We start from the raw sequence: 19,657 nt of genomic DNA, 5'->3' as shown, positions 1-19,657 counted from the left end.
TCCTTATATCATGTTTTCATTTTATTGTTGAGATAGTAAACAGTAAAACTTATGCATTTTAAAACTAAAACATATTAGTATAAACGGGGCCTTATGGTGGGGAAATTGATGCGTCACCTCCAGCTGGGTCACCTCAGTATCTGATGACTCCTCTGACAGCTGATCCACAGAGCCTCCGAGACATAACACATAATCAAATTTAGATGTTTTGTCGACAACTCACCTATGAACATTCTCTTTTATTTGTATGTCTGCCTGCAGTTTTTCGGTCAAATGAACACTACGGGGCAGTATCATGCAAAACTTTTGTTCCTTTTCACACTAATAATAGTTGAAGGGACATATTATCGATAATTATTATCAGACTTATTAATTTATATTAATATAATTATAATTTAATAAATTAATTATTATTATAATTATTTTCAGACAGTTTTATGCACAACACTCTTCCACAAAAGAGATAAAAACGAGGCAAAATCAAGATAAAGCTATGTGGTTGCAGGGCACTTTTCTCTTACATTTGCTTTTAAAACACTATTGTTTGGGTTTAGGGAAGGATTTAGTAATGTAATGTGTGTATCTGAATTATATAACAAAAAGTACCCAAAGTAACATAATTCAGATTCACAATAATGTAGACTGGATACTCTAGTGAATTTGTCATCTGAAACATGCAACGAAACATAGCCTGCAACAATGCCTTTTACGTTTTGCAGAAATGTAGACTGAGGCACATATTGATAATAAGCCTAGGTTGTACTTTAAGTATTGACACCACAGCTTAATGATTATTTTGGATCTGCATGTTACATTGCTTAAAAGAAAAATCACTATTATCCTGCATTATCAGAGTGCTGCTTTCTGGATTAAAAGCTAATATATCTGAAATGTTAATACTTTATAAATAGTCCAATAAGCAAAGCCACACGTGATGCAGTGAAAAAAATACGCATTCCATCGTTTTGATTTCAAGCGTATAGAGGCCTGAATAAAACTGTTATTTCTGTAACTTGTGTAAAACCGTGTCATTTACTTAAAGGGGTAGTTCACCCAAAACTGAGAATTCTGTCATAATTTTCTATCCCTTCACTTGTTCCAAACCAGCTTTACTTTCTGTTTTCTGTTACACACAAAAGAAGATATACTAAAGAAAATGGTAAACCTGTAACCACTGACCATTGTATTTGTTTTTTCCTACTACGGGTTACTGGTTTTCAGCTTTCCTCAAAATATCTTCTTTAGTGTATAAAGAAATACAGAAACTCATAAAGATTTGAAAGTGAGTAAACAGTGAATAAATTGTTATTTTTATTTCTTTTCGGAGATTTGTATAAGTGATTTTGTTTTTTTGAAATAAAATGTATTTAATAATTAATAATGTTAAAATCAAAACATAAATATACTTTGAGTCAAAACTAATATGTTTGTCAGTGACCAATTAGAATGTTTATAATATTTAATAAGTTATATAATTTTATAAGTATATATATATATATATATATATATATATATATATATATATATATATATATATATATATATATATATATATATATATATATATATATATATATATATATTTCAGTAAAGACTTTTCTTGTTACATGATATAACTTCAAGAATAATTAAAGCCCTGGTTTGCTGAATGAACACTTCCCCAAGGATCCTGGGTCAATGAGCTCTTCAATTAGTGTCTTCAACACAGGCTTAAGAATGTGGAGTATCTGTGAACATGAGCTCACTGGACTTCAAACAGATGCAAGCAGATAAAACCTAAGAAATATTTCCCAGAGCATGGAATCAAGGGGTTTTGGATACTGTTGCATATGATAAAATATGCAGCGCTGGCCAAATATGCAGCATTCATATCTATTAGCAGTCTGCTTTGAAAGGTGCTTAAAGAACCATGTTGCCACACTGACCTCCACCTGCATGATCTTTGACCTCGTATGACCTCCTCATCTGTTGCCACTTACTAATCCCGTCACACACTACGCTACAGACTCAGTGACTCTAGCATGAAAATACATTACAAAAAAATGTATCAGTTCTTTCAACAAACCATTTTACAACTATTCCCTACAGTGTTTTCTTTCAAAGCTGCAAATTTAACTGGAATACTGCCTAAATTATGTGTGAATAAAGACACATTGCTTAATTCCTTGGAAACTGACAAATTCTCAATAATAAAAATAAAAGTCCTTTTATGCATATGACAAATGCATTAGTCTCTTATTTATCAGGGGTCGCCACAGCAGAATAACCCATCAACTATTCCAGCACACAGTATGTTTTTTACAGCGGATGCCCTTCCAGAACTGGGAAACATCCATGCACCTATTCACACACACAGTTACTCATAAACTATGGCCAATTTAGTTCATCCAATTCACCTATACTGCATGTCTTTGGACCAATGGGGAAGCCCCTGGAGGAAACCTATGGGGAGAACATGCAAACTCCACACAGAAATGCCAACTGGCCCTGAGACTCAAACCAGCAGCCTTCTTGCTGTGAGGGAACAGTGCTAACCACAGAGTTACTGTGGCAGCCATGCCAAATGCAATATCCAAAAATTTGTATAAACATCAGGATTCTCTTTTTCACTGAATAAAATATACAGTATGTTGAAGTAATGATTACTAGCAATTGCTTGTATGTAATGACCACAATATAAACATACTTCTCAGTGGTGTGACAATATATGAGTTTTGAGGATAAACGTGCAGATTTTTTTTTTGAAAATTAAATATCAAGAGTCTGTAAAGAGTATTTTGATTCTACATGGTCATTGTTTAATTTTTTAGGCTACTTTTAATATATTTTTTTTGTGTTGTTGCTGTCACCCTATGAATAGTAGACATAAATTGATAGCATTTGTCAGCACTATTAAGGAGCACTAAACTCTAAATTATTGATGCCCAAACTAGAGCTCGAGGGCCAAAGTTGGCCCATGATAACCTTTGATTTGGACCGTCATCCAATCTGAGAAGAGAGGAAAAATGAAGGGGAGGGTCAGGGGTAAAGCCTTTAATAGACATTGCCATTTCTAATTTAATATAATCTTTCCTTTGCTTTATTCTTACAAATAAGCAACCTTAAATTAAATGTTTTAAATAAATGTTGCGAATGAATCGGATTTATTTAAATGTCCACTGTGTTATAAAGTTAATTATGAAATATAAGTTATATAAGTTAATTATGAAATGTAAAAAAATATATTGCATTAGTTAGCCTAACACGATTTATGTAATTCTTCCTATTTATTTTTAAATAATATTTTTAAAAAATTGAAATGATCCATGGCAACTTTGTAATACAGATTGATATATTTATCTTCGACCCACATCCCTCAATTATGTTTGTTTTTTGGCCCTTCACAAAAAAAAAAAAAAAGTTTAGAGCACCCCTGCTCTAAAATGTAATTTACGTGTCATTCATTCTCAGTGCTGGTGGCCAGACAGAAAGTCCACATGCAAGATTCAGTGACTTACACAAATGACAATGAGTTTCCGGCAAATGAATGAAAATGGAAAAAATAGTGAATCGACACACACATTCAAAAGAACTGTAAACAGTGTGTGCGTTCTTCAAGCCATTTCATGTATTTTCATAAAGATCATGTATATTTGTAATGAAATGATAGTCAACATATTACTGTAGTACATGCCGAAAGTATACAACAAAAATCATATCTGGCTCATTATGTAATATAAGCCATGAACAGAGGGTATTATTTTAAATATTATATTTATGCAATACTATGAGTTTGGAAAAAAAAATATGCTGGGCTTAAGTAAAAATGGTTTGCCCTATTAAGTGTAAATGCTCCCTTTTTGATTGCAATGGTATAATTCATTGACTACAAACAAGCAAGTCAATCAATCACAAAATAAAGATGAATTTAACATGCATTATTAAATAAAAACCACATTTTTGTAAATTCTTGCATTATTGGAATTTTTTTTAGCAACACAAACCAAAACTATTTGAATGTTAACTGTGTAGGAAGCATGCAGGTTCATTGGATGACAGGTTACACAGCAAGACCATGGGCTATGTTAATTGTTATGACAATTAGTGAGAATGGCATGTAGAATATGTATTTATATATGTAGTATATGTGAGGGGATTATATATCAATATCAATTATGTTTTAGCTTGTGATTTTTTATGGAACCACCACTTTGTAATTGAGCAAAAACAATATTGAAATATCAATTGGGCATAATTATATTTTCTATGTATGCAGGATTTATATTTTGAAAACTGAAAGAAGTCAGCCATGCATGGCCAAGGAGAACATTATCTCATCTTTTTACAGCTCATCATTATGAAATATATAAGAAATATTGATTATAGTTTTTTTCAATGACACCCAAGATAGGCATAAGGTATATTGTTTAACTTTCTCTTTGTTTAACATGCATATTGTTAAATTTGCAGCCTGCATTTGTAATGAGGCAACAGAAACGTGTAAGTTTGTAATGAGGCAACAAGCACAAGTAAACTGTTCAAATCTGTTTTGACAACAGAAAAAAAACATTTGTTTGCGTGTGTATTTTAGAGTAAACAATGCTGTGTGACCATCAGAGACATGAGCTGAGAGTATTCATGATATTCATGATCCTTCCAAATAAGGTAGCTGAGCTTTCATTCTAAAGCCAATTTCTAGGGATATGAATGGGCTTGTAAAACCATTTCTGGATATTTTTTGCTTTTACCTTAGCCACATACCTTCCATGTAGATATCAGAGAACATTTTAATATAACGTATCAATATATTTAAACTGTGAAGTGTATTTGTATCGTGACCAATTACCAGTATTTGTTGCCTCACAAAATAAAAAAAAAACTATATAGCCATGTACCTCTCTTATTCTTACAACTTGTGCATTAACAATTTTTTGTCAACTTGCCTCAGAATTGGAGTGTAGCTTTATGTTTCCAGGTGAATCTTCAAATTGTGCTGCTAAATGAATATACAGTGTCTGTCATTTGTAACTTTAATAAAGATGCATTTTAATTGATTATATTATACAATGAAGTATATATAAGTATACATGTAATGAAATACAATGCTGTGTTGTTTTGTGTTTGATTATTCAATTTCTGTACCTGAATAGGGTATATGCAGAAGTATGTGGAAGGACTTTTAATTTTTCAGTAACCTGGGTCAACGGCTTCTGGTGAACTGTGTGGCATTACAAAATCGTCACGTTTAAGGTTTGCATTCTTTAAAAATCTTCATTGCCTGTTTGATATACGATATAAAGTGGGTCTCAGAATGTACAAGAAGCACTGCATTAAATTTCATTTTTCCACGCCATGTCTGTAAAATATGACAATTTATTTTACCTCTGTATTTTAATGGTGTTTCTGCACTCACCTGCTGATCCTGACGAGCGCGTGCAAATAAACTACTTTTCATCTCGTTTTACGTTTGGACAACGGAAGGAATGCTGAAGTCTATTTAACGGATTATGTTTTAATTACATTACAACCTCTTTAAAAGGAACCTTATAAAAATGAAAAAGTCACATTAACCGTTCACCGGAAGTTTATCAATATAGAAAGTAACACTAGCTGTGCATATACCCCATACAAAACCATAAAGCAACGTTGCATGTAATTTGTTTATAATTTTCATGCATGAATGAATGAATCGGATGAATTAATAAATTCATTAATCTGAATGAAAGAATAAATGAATGAATGAAAGAATCTGAAGTATTAACTCTTCACAAATACAGCTATTCAAGCCGTCTGGTAAAACTGTATTTGTATTGCAATATATATCTCAGAAAAAAAATATCGCAATGTCAGATTTGTCCAATATCGTGCAGCCATAGCCTGAAGCAACTGGCTTGTTGTTTGCTGGATAACAATCTTATCTGCACTGGATGAAGTACTAAAGCTAGGTCTGTTGGGACTCAGTGATGCTGTCTTATGTTGGTCTGATGGGTTTCTGATAATATTAGAACAGAGCTCAGGTCTAAACATAGACAGAGCCTGTCACCCCAGAAGCAGGTCCTGATACAGCTCGCATTACACCAGCGCTATTTTAGACATACGCAATTCTGCATTTTAGCTCATCTCTCAGTCTCAGAGGCAGAGACAGTGAAGAGTAAAGTTGTGGTTAGAAAAAAACAGTAACACTAGAAAGAACACCTCATAGAAAGAAGTCGTCCTCCTTCAAAGGCAAATTATTCTTGACAAACACAATAGGAAAAGCAGCATTTCTACTATTCTGCTCTACACTTCCCAGTGGAGACTAGTCGTATACATATATACCTGTATACAGATCATTAATTAGCCATATTGAAAAACTCTAAATTAATTTATTCTAAAATCCAATCTTGTGAACGTTAAGAAACCAAATAGTTTGACCACCCATAAAGACCAGCTTGGGGTTATTCTCAGCCTTATACATCAAAGACAGATGTAATGCAGTAAAAACACAAAACATTTAACACTTTCAATGCTGTCATCAGATGTGTCGAATTCTGCAGCGATTTCTGGGAGAAGTACTGTACTGTATGTCATATTCCAACAGCTTGCCTGAATAAAAGCTATTTATCACCAAAGCTCTAAATGGAACTGTGACAATAAGTTCTTATCGGGGTAAACTAAATGCTGGATTGTAAAAGAATCACAACATTCACTATTTTGAAGTACTTAGTGGAAATGTATAATACTGGTTGAACAATAATCTCTTATTGTAGGGGCACTGAATTAAAAAACTACTATGAACTATAGGCTTTCTGCCATTAATCTGAAGATCTAGCTACAAAAGACTTATGCCTCACCTAAAGCCGACACAACTTTTCACATCAAAATGTCATCAAACAACTAGCAGGCATAAAATTTGACCGTGCTGTCATCTAACATCACCTGTGTCTGTGCCAAAAGTTTGCACTAGAAAGGACAGCAATGACTAGCTATTGGCAAACTAAGTTGGCCATTGGGTGCTGTTGGGCTGTCAGGCTAGTTTGTTTTGGTGTGTTATACACGTCTCCTCTGATCGGACTCAGGTTGGACAGAGTTTGCCCAATTCAGCATGTAGAATCAACATTGGCAGAAAAGAGCACTCTGATTTGTTGTTTGGCAAAAATAAAAGTAAAATCAAGGAAATGATGCAAGTCAATGGAGAACACAAAGAAGTGGCCTGCCATATTAGCATATTAGCATAGCATTTCTTAAATATTTGCAAACAATATACATTCTCAGATTATCAGACATATTTGCACAAGCAAATCCCTATGTGATCAGCAAACTGTTAAAATGGTACATACATACTGCTTGTTCATGATTTATATCTGTGCATCACAAGTTTGGTTTCTCTTTCTGGAATGACAATACAGACTACTGCCACCTGTCGGTATGAAAAGCTGCAAAACAAATGCTGTCAATTCAGATTGTTGGTTGTGTTCAGATGGGACCAGATGCAGCTGACACGAGACAACAACTCTGTCGGTTTTCGTTGTGGTCAATTATTTGATGTCAGCTTGATGTGTCCAGGTTTTAGGCAAACAACTTTTTTCACCTTGTTTGTCCTTAAAAGCCACAAAACACCAAACTGTCATCACTAGGCCAAGGCTTTGCACTAAAAAAACAGTAATGACTGCAGCTATTGGCCAACTAGAATATAAGTTATGCCTGCCTGTTCTGCCTCTATGACAATCTTCTACTGTATATTAGCAGGTGTTTGCATTATTTTAGGGTTTAGACATCTAAACATCCATACTAACAAAACAAAACCTTTGTAAAATACACACTGATGTATGGATTCTTGTCTATTAATTATCCTGTTTAGCATGGCAATGTGCTTTTTGCAAACAACTTTTAAAGCACTTGAAAAAATCTAGTTTCAAAAGTCAGCTGGTGTGAATTGTTCTTTCACATCTGACAGCATTTGGTGAGTATGTTTACTGATCCTTTATGAATTTTACACTAAAAGGAAGAAAAGTCAATCTATCTCACAGTCCCAGTCATAATTTTGGCTTGGGTCACTGTATAAAACAGCTACTATCTTTGAAATCATTCTCTCTATCGTACACTTTTGCATGTGTACTCTCTGGCTCGTGTATACACAGATGTTCGCTCTGACATTATATCCAGCACTCTAACACCTGCTCGACCATAATCACTACCATACTACCACAAGTCAAAAATCTTCCATGGCTCAGATGACCACAGGCTCTCCATCTGTTTTTTTTTCTCACAAGGCCGCCTTCTGACCATAGTTGACCTTTGCCATATAAATACTGTATTGCCTTTTAACTATGAATAATAGTTAATACACACACATTAACTCCTGTAGACACATCTAACTAGAGGAATGGGGTGAAAAAAGAGATTTTGAGCTTGTTAATAATTCAGCAAACTTATCAGAGAATTTTAGAAAGATTCATCCTCGTCAACTGTCTGCGTTTTTCTCCGAAAATGAAATGGTTTGGTTAAATCCCTGATACAAGACCTCATCAATGCTAAAGCTGTCTATAGTTCAGCCCTTCTGGTCATTTGTTAATGTTTCGTCTGTTTTTTTACAGACTATGAAACAGCAATGATTCAAGGTTGACACATTGTAGACAAACTAAGTAGTGCAAAATGCCATGCGAGATCTGTAAAAATCTCTATTTAAAGCTTGAGCAAATATTAGGGATGTCCCAATCAGGTTTTTTTGCCTTTAAGTCTGAGTTCAAGTCATTTATTTTGAGTATCTACAAATACTGAAACCCAATCCAATACTTCCATAATACATTAAAAAAAAGAATAAAGAAGAGCAAAGAAACAGATCCAGGATGTTCCTTAATTTTTTTTTAATTTCACCTTACTTTAACATTCAACAACTCTGTTAACAAACAGAACACTTTTGTGAGGTAGCTTGAACAATCAAGTAATAAATAACATAAATTCTTCACTTAAAATTAACGTAAAATTATTTGAAAAAATCTAATAAAAAAAACATAGAGCACCTTAACTTAAAATACCTGGCAGGCAATCCCAGGTTTACATATCTCACAGTTTACTATGGCAATGTTGTCGTCTTCAATTTTATAATACCTCCAGACAGCAGACATACATATATCTACTCATGCTTTCTGCTTCAAGCTGCTTTCGTGTTCTACTTTGCCAGAATTTAACCAATAGCGTCTCTGGAACAAAGTGATGTCATGCTGAACGCGTTGCTGTTTCTGTGTGAAGCCAAGAAAGCAAGAAAGAGGTCTAACTCTGTGACACCACATATGTTAAAAAAATTAGATTATATATATCCCTGATCGGGAGGTAATGTCCGATTCCGACCGAGTCTGAAACTGCATGAATGGGCCTCATTTTTGATCACATGATCGGATCTGGACATCCCTAGTAAATATCTGTACATTAATATACCATACATGGGCTTCATTCAATATGAGGGAAACTCACTTCTGAAAAGTTTAGATGGTTTTTTGTTTTTTAGGTTATCTTTGTATAATTCATAATAAACACATCGCAGCTTTGACAACACTTTCTGGCTTTTCTGTAAACACCATCTACTGGAAGAGAGTGAATTAGCAGTTTTATTCAACCCATCTACTTTTTTGTTTTGCACATGTATGTATGTAGCAAAATTTCATACATCCAAAGCAGGTCAGTATGTTTTTACTTTATATTCTGAAATTCACATGTGGTCCAAGCAAATGTATGCAGCATCTTTGTGTGGATTTGATTTTTATAGTGCTGTTCTTGTATCTAATTTTAAATAACTGCAGATTCAGCCTGTTATAATAAAATATGAGATCATGAGTACAAGATGTTTCCTTTGCTCTAAAAAAGAGAAAAAATAAATAAAATCAGTATTGGAATCTGACAAACTGCTTATAAAAAAGTAAAGAATGATCTATGAAAAACCAAGACTGGCACATCTCTTAATATATGTGTGTATGGTTTCAACAACTTTTTTCTGTCACTCAATTTAAACCTAAAAAAGTAATTTGATGTTATCTAAAGGCCAATTAGGATAGAAAGATGTAAAAGAAAAATTTCCATAGCTCCTTGGTGATTAAACACATTTTCAGATGAAGATTAAAAACACGGTGGATGTCTGAATACCGTCTCTCACATGATCATTTAGGTGCTCAGTCAGATGTTACAGTTTTTCATGATTGCTAACACACTAAAATTTAACTTTTCCCACAATTAGCAAAACCTTACACTCAAGGAGCAAAACACAAGGCTAGATCTGCCAACTGCAAGCACATTGTCAGCTTCACACTTTTTGCAAAACATTACACACAGTGATTTGCAAATCACTAAACACACTTGAATGCTTTTGACACAGATATTTTTCATGATGGAATTTCCTTGCAATTTCAAAGCAAAGGCCTTCAAACGAACACACACATGAACCATGGGCTAACACAGCCATCAGGTGAGCACACACACTGCTGCAAAATTGTAGACACACCAATCAGCTGGAAGCATAATTAAAAATAATAGGTATAAACTATTAGTCTTCAATAAATATGTTTACGGTAGTATAGCTATAAATATTAGTCTTCAATAAATATGGAAGGCAGTGTCGCAGTAAGAGGATAAGGAAGCACAAAAGGGAGGAAGATTGGTAAACAGGAGTCGAGATAGGAATTAGAATAGAAATGTGTACATCAGCAGAAAACTGAATGAATACCCTTACAGTTGTTGTATGGTTTGTTAGGATAGGGCAAGATTTAGCTATCAGTCTTTCACTGTTTAGTGAATACAGTATTCATGTACTTTATAGCAATACCTCTCAAACTCTGATTATATCAGTATTAGTCAATTAGAAATGATACAAGTGTTTAACATTGATTACAGCAGTATGTAATTGAGGCAAACAGATTTATCTCAAATAAAGCTTGTGTGTTCCGTACGGTGTTAAAATTGTGTTTTGTTATATTTTTGTAAGGTTTGTTTCATTCATTTTCCAAAAGAACTCATGTGTTCTGCAGTTTGTGTGTGTGGATGTGTAAATTGTGTGTAGTGTTTTAATGAAATGAGCCTTAATTTTAAAATTGTGCTTAAGCAATCGTAAAAAACTGTAATATTTAAATGTGGCATCCTCAAATCTGGTTCACGTGATCCACTTTCCTGCAGAGTTTAAAGGAACAATTATGACTTAAAGGGATAGGTCTGTATAGCGATGCAGACAAAACTATTTGCTATATTTAGTAACACACCATAACCTGTTATGATGCACTGATGCTTTTCTAACATGATTTGTCATGGTAACGTTCAATGGTTAGAGAGGCAAGAAGCATGTGTGGGTAATAATTTTTTTTCCAAATTCTTAAAAAGCCAACATATGGGCACATTTTGCTGCTAGTGATTTTGCTCGGCCAGTCTTTCACTGACACTAAAGGTACAGTAGATCCCAAGGCACCCTATGAGATCGCTAAGGAAAAATTGTTGTATGGTTTGTTGTAAAACGTAAAGCTCCGTCTCTCCTGCTCACTGAAAAGAGGAACAAATTACTGAGCATGTTGTTATCGCTTGTAATATCTGGCTATAAAATCTACATTGAGCATGATGGATTTGCTAGATGTAAAATCCTGTTGTTTTCTGTATCCAGACTTGATTTTTGTATGATCATACATTCAAGAAGCAGAACTCCAATAGCAGTTTAAATGAAAGTTTCAGTTTATAAATTTGACTGCTTGTATTTAATGTCATCAGCAGGGATGGGCAGATTTATGATACAAGTATTTCAAATATGCATTTCAAATACAAAATAGTACTTTGTCATTTGTATTTGATAGTGTTGATGAAAATGGCTTAATATTTTGTATAAAAATATTTCAGTGTCTTGTATTTTTGTATTTTAAAAATACTGTAAAATGCTTTGCAAGAAGTCTACATCATGACTTCATAAAAATGCGGCCTCTGATTGGTGCTTTTCTCAATGCCTGGAGTATTAAAGGAAATTATGCATCACAGCATGGCGATACCTACAATAATTCACTGGCTGTTTAAATTGCAAGTCGTACTTAATGAAGAGAAGATATGTCTGCCTTAAGATGTCAAAGTGGGACAATATATGAAACAAAAATATTCAATAATACATCAATTCAGTCTCTACAGACTAGTCAAAAACAGCCGACTCAGGTTATATCAGCAGGACATATATGAAGAGTTTATTTGCAAAAAAAAGTATTTCGTTTTCAGAAATCATGTATTACAGTGATTAGGCCTATTGAATAGTTCAATTCCATAAAACTAGATTTAAGAAAAATTCTGTGAAAAAAAAATGAACACTTCATAAATCACCCTTTTAAAATGTAAGATATTAAGAGGTTGAATAATCATTGTACATAGACTATGTCAATTTTACTGGCCACATAATAGGTGGAAACATAAGTTTCATAAGTAACTGTGATGGCAGTAAATACAAAGATGAGTGAATTAGATTTATGCACAAAACTGGATTATTGCAAAAATATTTGCGAATAAAGCAGCGTTTCTATCCAATGGGAAACAAAAGAGAAGAAAATCATCCCTTCCTTCTAAACTGTCACAAATAATTATCAGGGAACCAGTGTTTCATTCCTTGGGAGAAGCAACTATGATCTTTTTTCTTCACTAATAAATAAGATGCACCTCAGAAGACGAAAACAAAAGCAATGAATGCAATGTGGTGGCTTTTGGAGGCGTGAGATGCCTCATGAAATCATGTATTGAGTAAACCAATTGAGTTAGAGTTAGATTTCATAAAACTAGATTTAAGAAAAATTCTGTGAAAAAAATGAATTATTCCTTTATATATCACCCGTTTAAAATATATGAATGTTAAGAGGTTGAACAATAATTGTACAGAGATTATGGCAATTTTGCTGGCCACACATGGGTGAAAACATAATCAACAGATATAGTATATTCTAACTTATTATCTGCATTGAACAGGGCTTCCTGTATGAAATTTGTATAAAAATACAAAATTAATAAAAAACAGTAAAAAAAAATTAGTAGAGGTGAACGAGTTGGCAGAGAATCTGTCAAAACTTGCTCAGAGAAAACCTGTTGCTATCTAATATAGTTTACTTCATGTTTAACAGGGACCCTTGATCGAATAGGCCTATTCATTAAAGGTTTGTAAAGAAGGTTCATGATTCACGAATATTTTTAAATACAAAAATACAGTAATTTATTTTGATACATCTTGTAGTTTATTTTGCTGTATTTTGTAGTTTATTTTGATACACCTAAAATGGACGTATTTGTTATTTTATTTTAAAATACAATTTAATGTATTTTTGTCCATCCCTGGCTATCAAAGTAATACTCACAATGCAATGCATAGTGAGATTAATTTGAACAACTACGATAAATGTAATTGAACTGTACCATGAGATCAGTGAATTTTCACACTGCTCTCACCCAAAAAATTGTAATAATTTGATGAAGGGTGAACCATTGTTCGCCACATTTTGGAAACACATGGTGTTTTCGTCCACTACCTGGATGTTGTTATTTTTAAAAGACTGATTTTTAGAAATTAACTGGAATTTAATTAACAAGCATAATATTTAAAAAAAAAAAAAAAAAGATTGTTGGCTCCAATAGTCTCATGGACAGTACTCTGATATTATCACATCCTAATTACAGTCATATCACAATATACAGTATAAATATATTTGTGGCACATGTTAAGTACAGACATTTTCAGAATTATTATTTTTGAATATTTAAGGTCATTAAACAATTAATATTTGACTATTTGTTTATGCAAATTATGTTTTTTTTTTTTTTTTTTAACAATATATTTCCAAATATGCTAATTTAGCTATAAGCTTATGCATTTTATCCTGTTTTCATCGAAGACATAAAATGTGTGCAAATAAAAAAGTATGTAAAACATTAATACATAGCAAGTTTTAATTTGTCTATTTAAATCCACAAAAAAAACAAAAAAACAAGCAATTAACACTACTGGGTGTAATCTGGCTCGTCATTCAGTTAACAATAAGGCTAACTTCACCATGACATGCAATTATAGTGTAAAGTTTTTTCTTGATAGCTCTTTTATTTTACTTCAAACTGTGATACTTTTATAATACTTTCATTAATGGATAACGCTAATGAAATATACTTATGAAAGTAACTCCTATCATAATGAAAGAGACAAAATGAGATACCAGACCTTAGATTCTAAACAATGACAATATAAAGCAAACAATATGTGAGCGACACATTTTTGTACTTTCATTTTTCTTAAATGCTACAGGCTGCTGATTGGAAGACATCATATATTCATAATAACAGCAATTCTAAATGTCTTTTTGTCACTAAATATGTACAGCAGGGCATATTTTGTGTATGCATTCCCTTGTGAAAAATATGTTTGCTCAACTGTATTGAAAATGTACTTTTTAGTACTTACATTATGAAAAGTATAATATTTAAAAAGTGCTTTTGCAGCCGATCATATATTAAAATAAATTTTAAAGGCCACTTAAGTACCTAAGTAGAGTGTACTTTAATGGCACTCGACACGTTTAGGTGCAATATTTAACAATGCTTTTTGCAACAATGCTACTTAAGTTCTGCTTAAACACATTTTAAATCAATATATTTTAATGGTCATTCTCCATAGGAGAAAATTCCAATTGCATCAAATGCAGTAAATTACAAAAACGGAACTAACAAAAAGTACAAAGATATTTGTTCTTGGACAGTTGCTCGTGGCTTTTTCAAGCGTAATACTGTAACTCACTTTTACTCTTAATTTTAACACTTCCTTTATGTTTCTAGTCTTTCAACCAATTTTCCAAATGACAAATAGCAACTTGTGCTTTACATTTTTCTTGAAAGATGTTGACCAATGACACACACTTCCTCTCAAATGACTGCCATAGCCAGAACTATTTATCCATGACAAGCCCAGAGGCTCTGCATACAACTTCCAAAGAACAGCTTCCTGTCCGTAAGGAAACACCAGAGCATATCATGGGGAGTGTTACAGGAAAAAGGAGCGAGATAAATGAAAGCAAAACGTGTTTCATATTAGCAGGCCTCCTCTCCATTTTTGATGGTTCTACACAAAGTTGGTCACCTCTGTATGATTAGACCATTTCTGTTGCATAAGAGAAACATTAAAAGTCAAACACTGCTAAGTGTTAAAGTTGAATGAAACAATGCTTAATGTTTGAATCATGCAGCACAGACTATTTACCAAGCCTGAAGAAGCCCAGCAAATTTTGACCACACAATGTTACTATTGTGTCTTGTGAGATACTGTACAGTAAGAAGGCCTTGAACTCAATCATAAATTTTGACTCTGTGTTTTGATTCAAATCAAGATGATCTCAGCAGCCTTAAGAAAGTAAAATTAGAGTATACTATTAAAAAGATTTGAAAGATTTCAGCACATTGGTAAATTACCAATATTGCAAATATTGCATTTACCAGAGATAGGTGATGTATGATTAAATTAAACTATATTATCCAGCAGAAACGTTGTATAATTATATTAAATGCACATACACCAGAGTTTATAAAGACCATGTAACTATAAGTTTAGCTTTACATTTCACCATGGTAGAACTGCAGTTATGGTCTAATTTTCAACAAGTATGGATGCAAACATAATGGTAGAATGGGGGAAACCAAAGTAGAAATGAAATCAGTGCTGTACTCCAAAATATGAAATCTACTTAAGTGAACTTGCTAAATAGGATGCTTGTGAGCTGCTTTGTGTCTCATATGTTAAACTAGACACATACATGCACCTTCAAGCTCAATTTTATGAGCTTTTGTTTTAACAAACATTTACCATGATAATACGATATACAGACGTGTAAGCACAGGCATTTACAGCCTTAAAGTGATAAATCAGACAAAAATGAAACGTTACTCACTATATACCCACCCTCAAGTGGTTCCAAACCTTTATGAATTGCTTTCTTCTGTTGAACACATAAAAAGATATTTTGAAGAAAGCTGAAAAACATGTAGCCATTGACTTCTAATGTAAGTCAATGTTTACAGCTTTACAGCTTTCTTCAAAATATCCTCTTTTGTGTTCAACAAAAGAAAGATACTCACAAAGGTGTAAAAACAAGTAAAGGGTGAGCATACGATCACAGAACTGAAATTTTTGGATGAACTATCCCTTTTAACAACACAAACATGCATACAATAACTACACACTCACACCAAGAGACCAACAAAAGCTTGAGTTGGCCTCTGGAAGAATGTTATTAACGAGAGCTTACAACTCCTAGACTGTCTGCGAAATGTTTATTTCTTTAATGCGACAGGCTCCATACTTTATCCACCCCCTGCCTGCGATGGCCATCCCACTCACTAGAAAGAACAGCAGCATGCCATAAAACTTCAGTTTCAACACTTGGCTCACTCACTCATCAGTGCATCAGATGAACTTTTGCATGCTGGCCCAGAAACAGCTCCAGCCAAAGCTGCCTAATAAACCGTGCTAACTGAGGCCCCATGAGACTCTAAAAGACCATGTAGCGGTTGCAAAAAAATTAAGAAATAAAATAACACAAAATAAAGAAACAATTTGAAGCTGTTGTAGATGTGAAAGATTATTTGTAGTATAACCAACTGGACTGTTATAGTGAAAAGCAATGTGCCCCGCAACTTTCTTACCTTGTGTTGTGCAATTCCACTGACCGGCTTCATGTTCTGTCCAGCCAGAACCATGGACTTACATTCCACACAGGAGCCAATTGTTAACTGCTTGCCATTGTCAATTACCAGGGTCTGGCTGACTCTCGGAGCATAGAGAAACACAGGCAAGCGATCAACACACACCGCTTTCAGCCCAAGAGGTCTCTTCTTCTCTTTCCTGCAGAAGAAGCAGATGAAAGTGTTGCAGTTATACTGGCGTGCCCAGGGGCTGCTGGACGGGCCTGATCCTGAGCCTTGACTCTCATGTTGGGACCACTGGCCCATAAGGTCATGGTAGCACAGTGCACAGGCAGACACTAGGCCCGTGGCATCAGCAGGGCGGGCACGGGGAGCGGGAGGGTGGACTGTGAGAAATGGGAAAAAGGGTTCCCGCTCTCCACAACGCCCTGGAGGGTTAACGTGAAGCTGGTACTCTGTTGCTCCAGAGAGCTCCTCCCCACACAAGTAACATATGGAGGTGTGGCTTGTGGTTGTTGTGGAAGTCTGAGATGGGGTCAACAGGGGTCTTTTGGAGGGGGATACCAAGGCTTCTCCTCTTCCCGTGGCCAGGTGGTATCTCTCAAGAAAAGTGTTGACGGACATAATGAGCTCCTCACTTAGACAGAGGCAGTACTCTGCCCATATCCTCTCTAAGATGCTGTGACACGCCACACAGCAGCGTACCCTTCCATTCCTCACATTCTGAGCCTTCGGGGGGCACGGTAGCAGGTTTATGAATGGAAAATACATTGCACTGCGGGATTTACTTGCACCAGCATGGGTGTACGCCATCCTGACCTCTCGACTGCAGTCCTGCCCACACAGGTAGCAAGCCTCCCTATTATTCTGTGGCACAGAGGGGAGCGGGTGAACTTTTGGAAGCCCATCTACACATTCACTTATGGCAGGTGGAGAAAGAGGGGTTGCCGCACTCGTGTTCAGAGGTACTACATAGAGTCGCTGGAGGACAGGCACATCTGCCAGCTCAAACCCTTGCCACTGTTGCATGAGGGAAGAGTGGCAAGTGGTACACACCAAAGTGTATCCTCCTAGGCTCAGGGGCACAGCACCTGCTGGAGGGGTGTGGAGCCACAGAAAAGGAAAGAAGGGTTCACTGGATGCTCTCTCCTGCTTCTGTACAAACACCTTGAAGCGGCCACCTGCTGAAAGCCTGCTTCCACAAATGTAACAGGCACATTCATCAGCAGAAAGACTGGCGTGGCTCTTGACTGTTTGGCTCCTTTGTACATCAAAGTGAGATGATGCTGCGCGCTCTCTCTCGTCATCGCTGGTGATGTTGATCTCACAGCTGTCAGGCGCGTCAGAGTCACCGGTAGATGCGTGCATCCACTTACTACACGCAATGATGTCGTCATCCTGAAGAGGGGTGCGCACAGACCGACAGTCGTACTGCTGCAGAGCCATGGGCACAGATGAGCTCGATGTGTGATTGATGATTTTAGTCGTGCGACGATCTGATTGGGGTATGTCCTGACTTGGGTAAACTCTGGCTGGATATCGTACTGACTCGGGACTGCTCTTAACGCTCTTTCTGCTGCTTTCTCTCGATCCTTTATTATACCCACGAAAACCTGTAGTACTGTTGTTATTTATTATACACGCTGACAGGTCCAAGTCCTGCTCGGACAGGTCATTATCAGAGAACGAGGAAATGTCCGAGTCGTTGCCGTCATAATTCCCGGCGCTCATTCTCCGCTCCAGATCGTAGGTAATGTTTCGTAAATCGCACTGGTAGGGTCTTTTGAGCCAGTACATGCGCTTCTCGATGGGTGTCCTGTTGCGCTCGAATGAGTTCCACTGTTCGCGCAGAAAGCAGTGGCACACGGCGCACACCAGAGCGTCCCCATCCGGACCGATCTCCGGCGCGCCTGGAGCCGGGTCCTGGCCTTGCAGGAAAGGAAAAAACGGCCCATCCTTTTCTCTCTGGTATTTTACCTGCAAGCTCAGCTCTTTCCCCGGAGTCACCCCGCTCCCACAGATGAAGCAGTGGATGAAGAAGATCCCGTTGCGCTCGGGTCTGCACACGCTGCCGGGTAGAGAGCTCTCCTCCCCGGACAGACCTGAAGCCATGCGCTGTTGCGCATTGGAGGTCAGCGTGAGCTCCGAATCGTTCATAGTTCCATGTGGAACAGCTTCGGAATCACAAGCAGCGTGATTTCAAAGCCGGAAGCTATCTTTTTTTGCGGTTTCTCACTTTAGTAACGCCATTGATCCCGCGAAAAAAAAAAAAAAAACTCGCTCCCTCCGCGAACTCACTCGTTCCACAATTTTCTGATTTGTATTTGTGTTTTTATTTAGAAAATCTCCCAGGGAAGTCGTCTGGAGTCACGTCCTCATGGCTAACTTTGTAATCCGTGTGCTGTTATAGAGCAGAAAGTCTTATTGAAGTTGCCTGGCGAAGTTTCCTTTCCTCACATTGTGGCTGTGAGCTACACACAGCGCCATCTCTCTCTCTCTCTCTCTCTCTCTCTCTCTCACACACACACACACACACTCTCTCTCTCTGTCTCTCTCTCTCTCTCTCTCTCTCTCTCTCACACACACACACACACACACACACACATTAGTTTTACTATTAGTGTGAGGTCCTGTTCATTAGTCAGTGCTGAACTGGTTTAATTATATGAGGACATTTTTTACTTCAGAAAAAAAGTCAAAGAGAGAGAGAAAGAGAGAGAAGTGAGGAAAGAGAAAGTTTTTGTCACTAATGAGTACAACTCAGAAAATTCCATTGCACCTACAGTATATCAGGTTTCCCCTTCTCTCTGTTTGTTCAAAATAATGATGTTAAATTGATAATAACGTTGAATAATACTGTTAATGATGTACAGTTTAAACATGATTTGGACAAAGTGTTATCTTTATAACTAGTTCACTGGTCGGTTCACTGACCAATTTTCAGTAGGTCATTTTAGTGAGGACATATTGGATTGTATGTGGGTTTAACAAGATTCTATGACTTCTATACTGTAGCTTATTTCAG

The 19,657-nt window shown here is 35.9% G+C and overlaps 1 protein-coding gene across 3 annotated transcripts in view; it reads right to left on the bottom strand.

Moving 5' to 3' along the window:
• gse1b (Gse1 coiled-coil protein b) overlaps positions 1–19,110 on the bottom strand; it is a 352,884-nt gene extending 333,774 nt beyond the window's left edge. For all 3 annotated transcript variants that reach the window (XM_056478137.1, XM_056478138.1, XM_056478139.1), the window contains exon 1: positions 16,633–19,110. In XM_056478137.1, coding sequence (XP_056334112.1) covers positions 16,633–18,789 — 2,157 coding nt within the window. In that variant the 5' untranslated portion in view covers positions 18,790–19,110. The remainder of the gene's footprint in view (positions 1–16,632) is intronic.
• Between the last annotated feature and the right edge of the window lie 547 nt (positions 19,111–19,657).

The sequence above is a fragment of the Danio aesculapii genome, chromosome 18 (genome assembly GCF_903798145.1).
Source record: "Danio aesculapii chromosome 18, fDanAes4.1, whole genome shotgun sequence".
NCBI lineage: Eukaryota > Metazoa > Chordata > Actinopteri > Cypriniformes > Danionidae > Danio > Danio aesculapii.
Note: the sequence above shows the minus strand (reverse complement) of the source record. Positions and strands in the feature narration are given on the sequence as shown.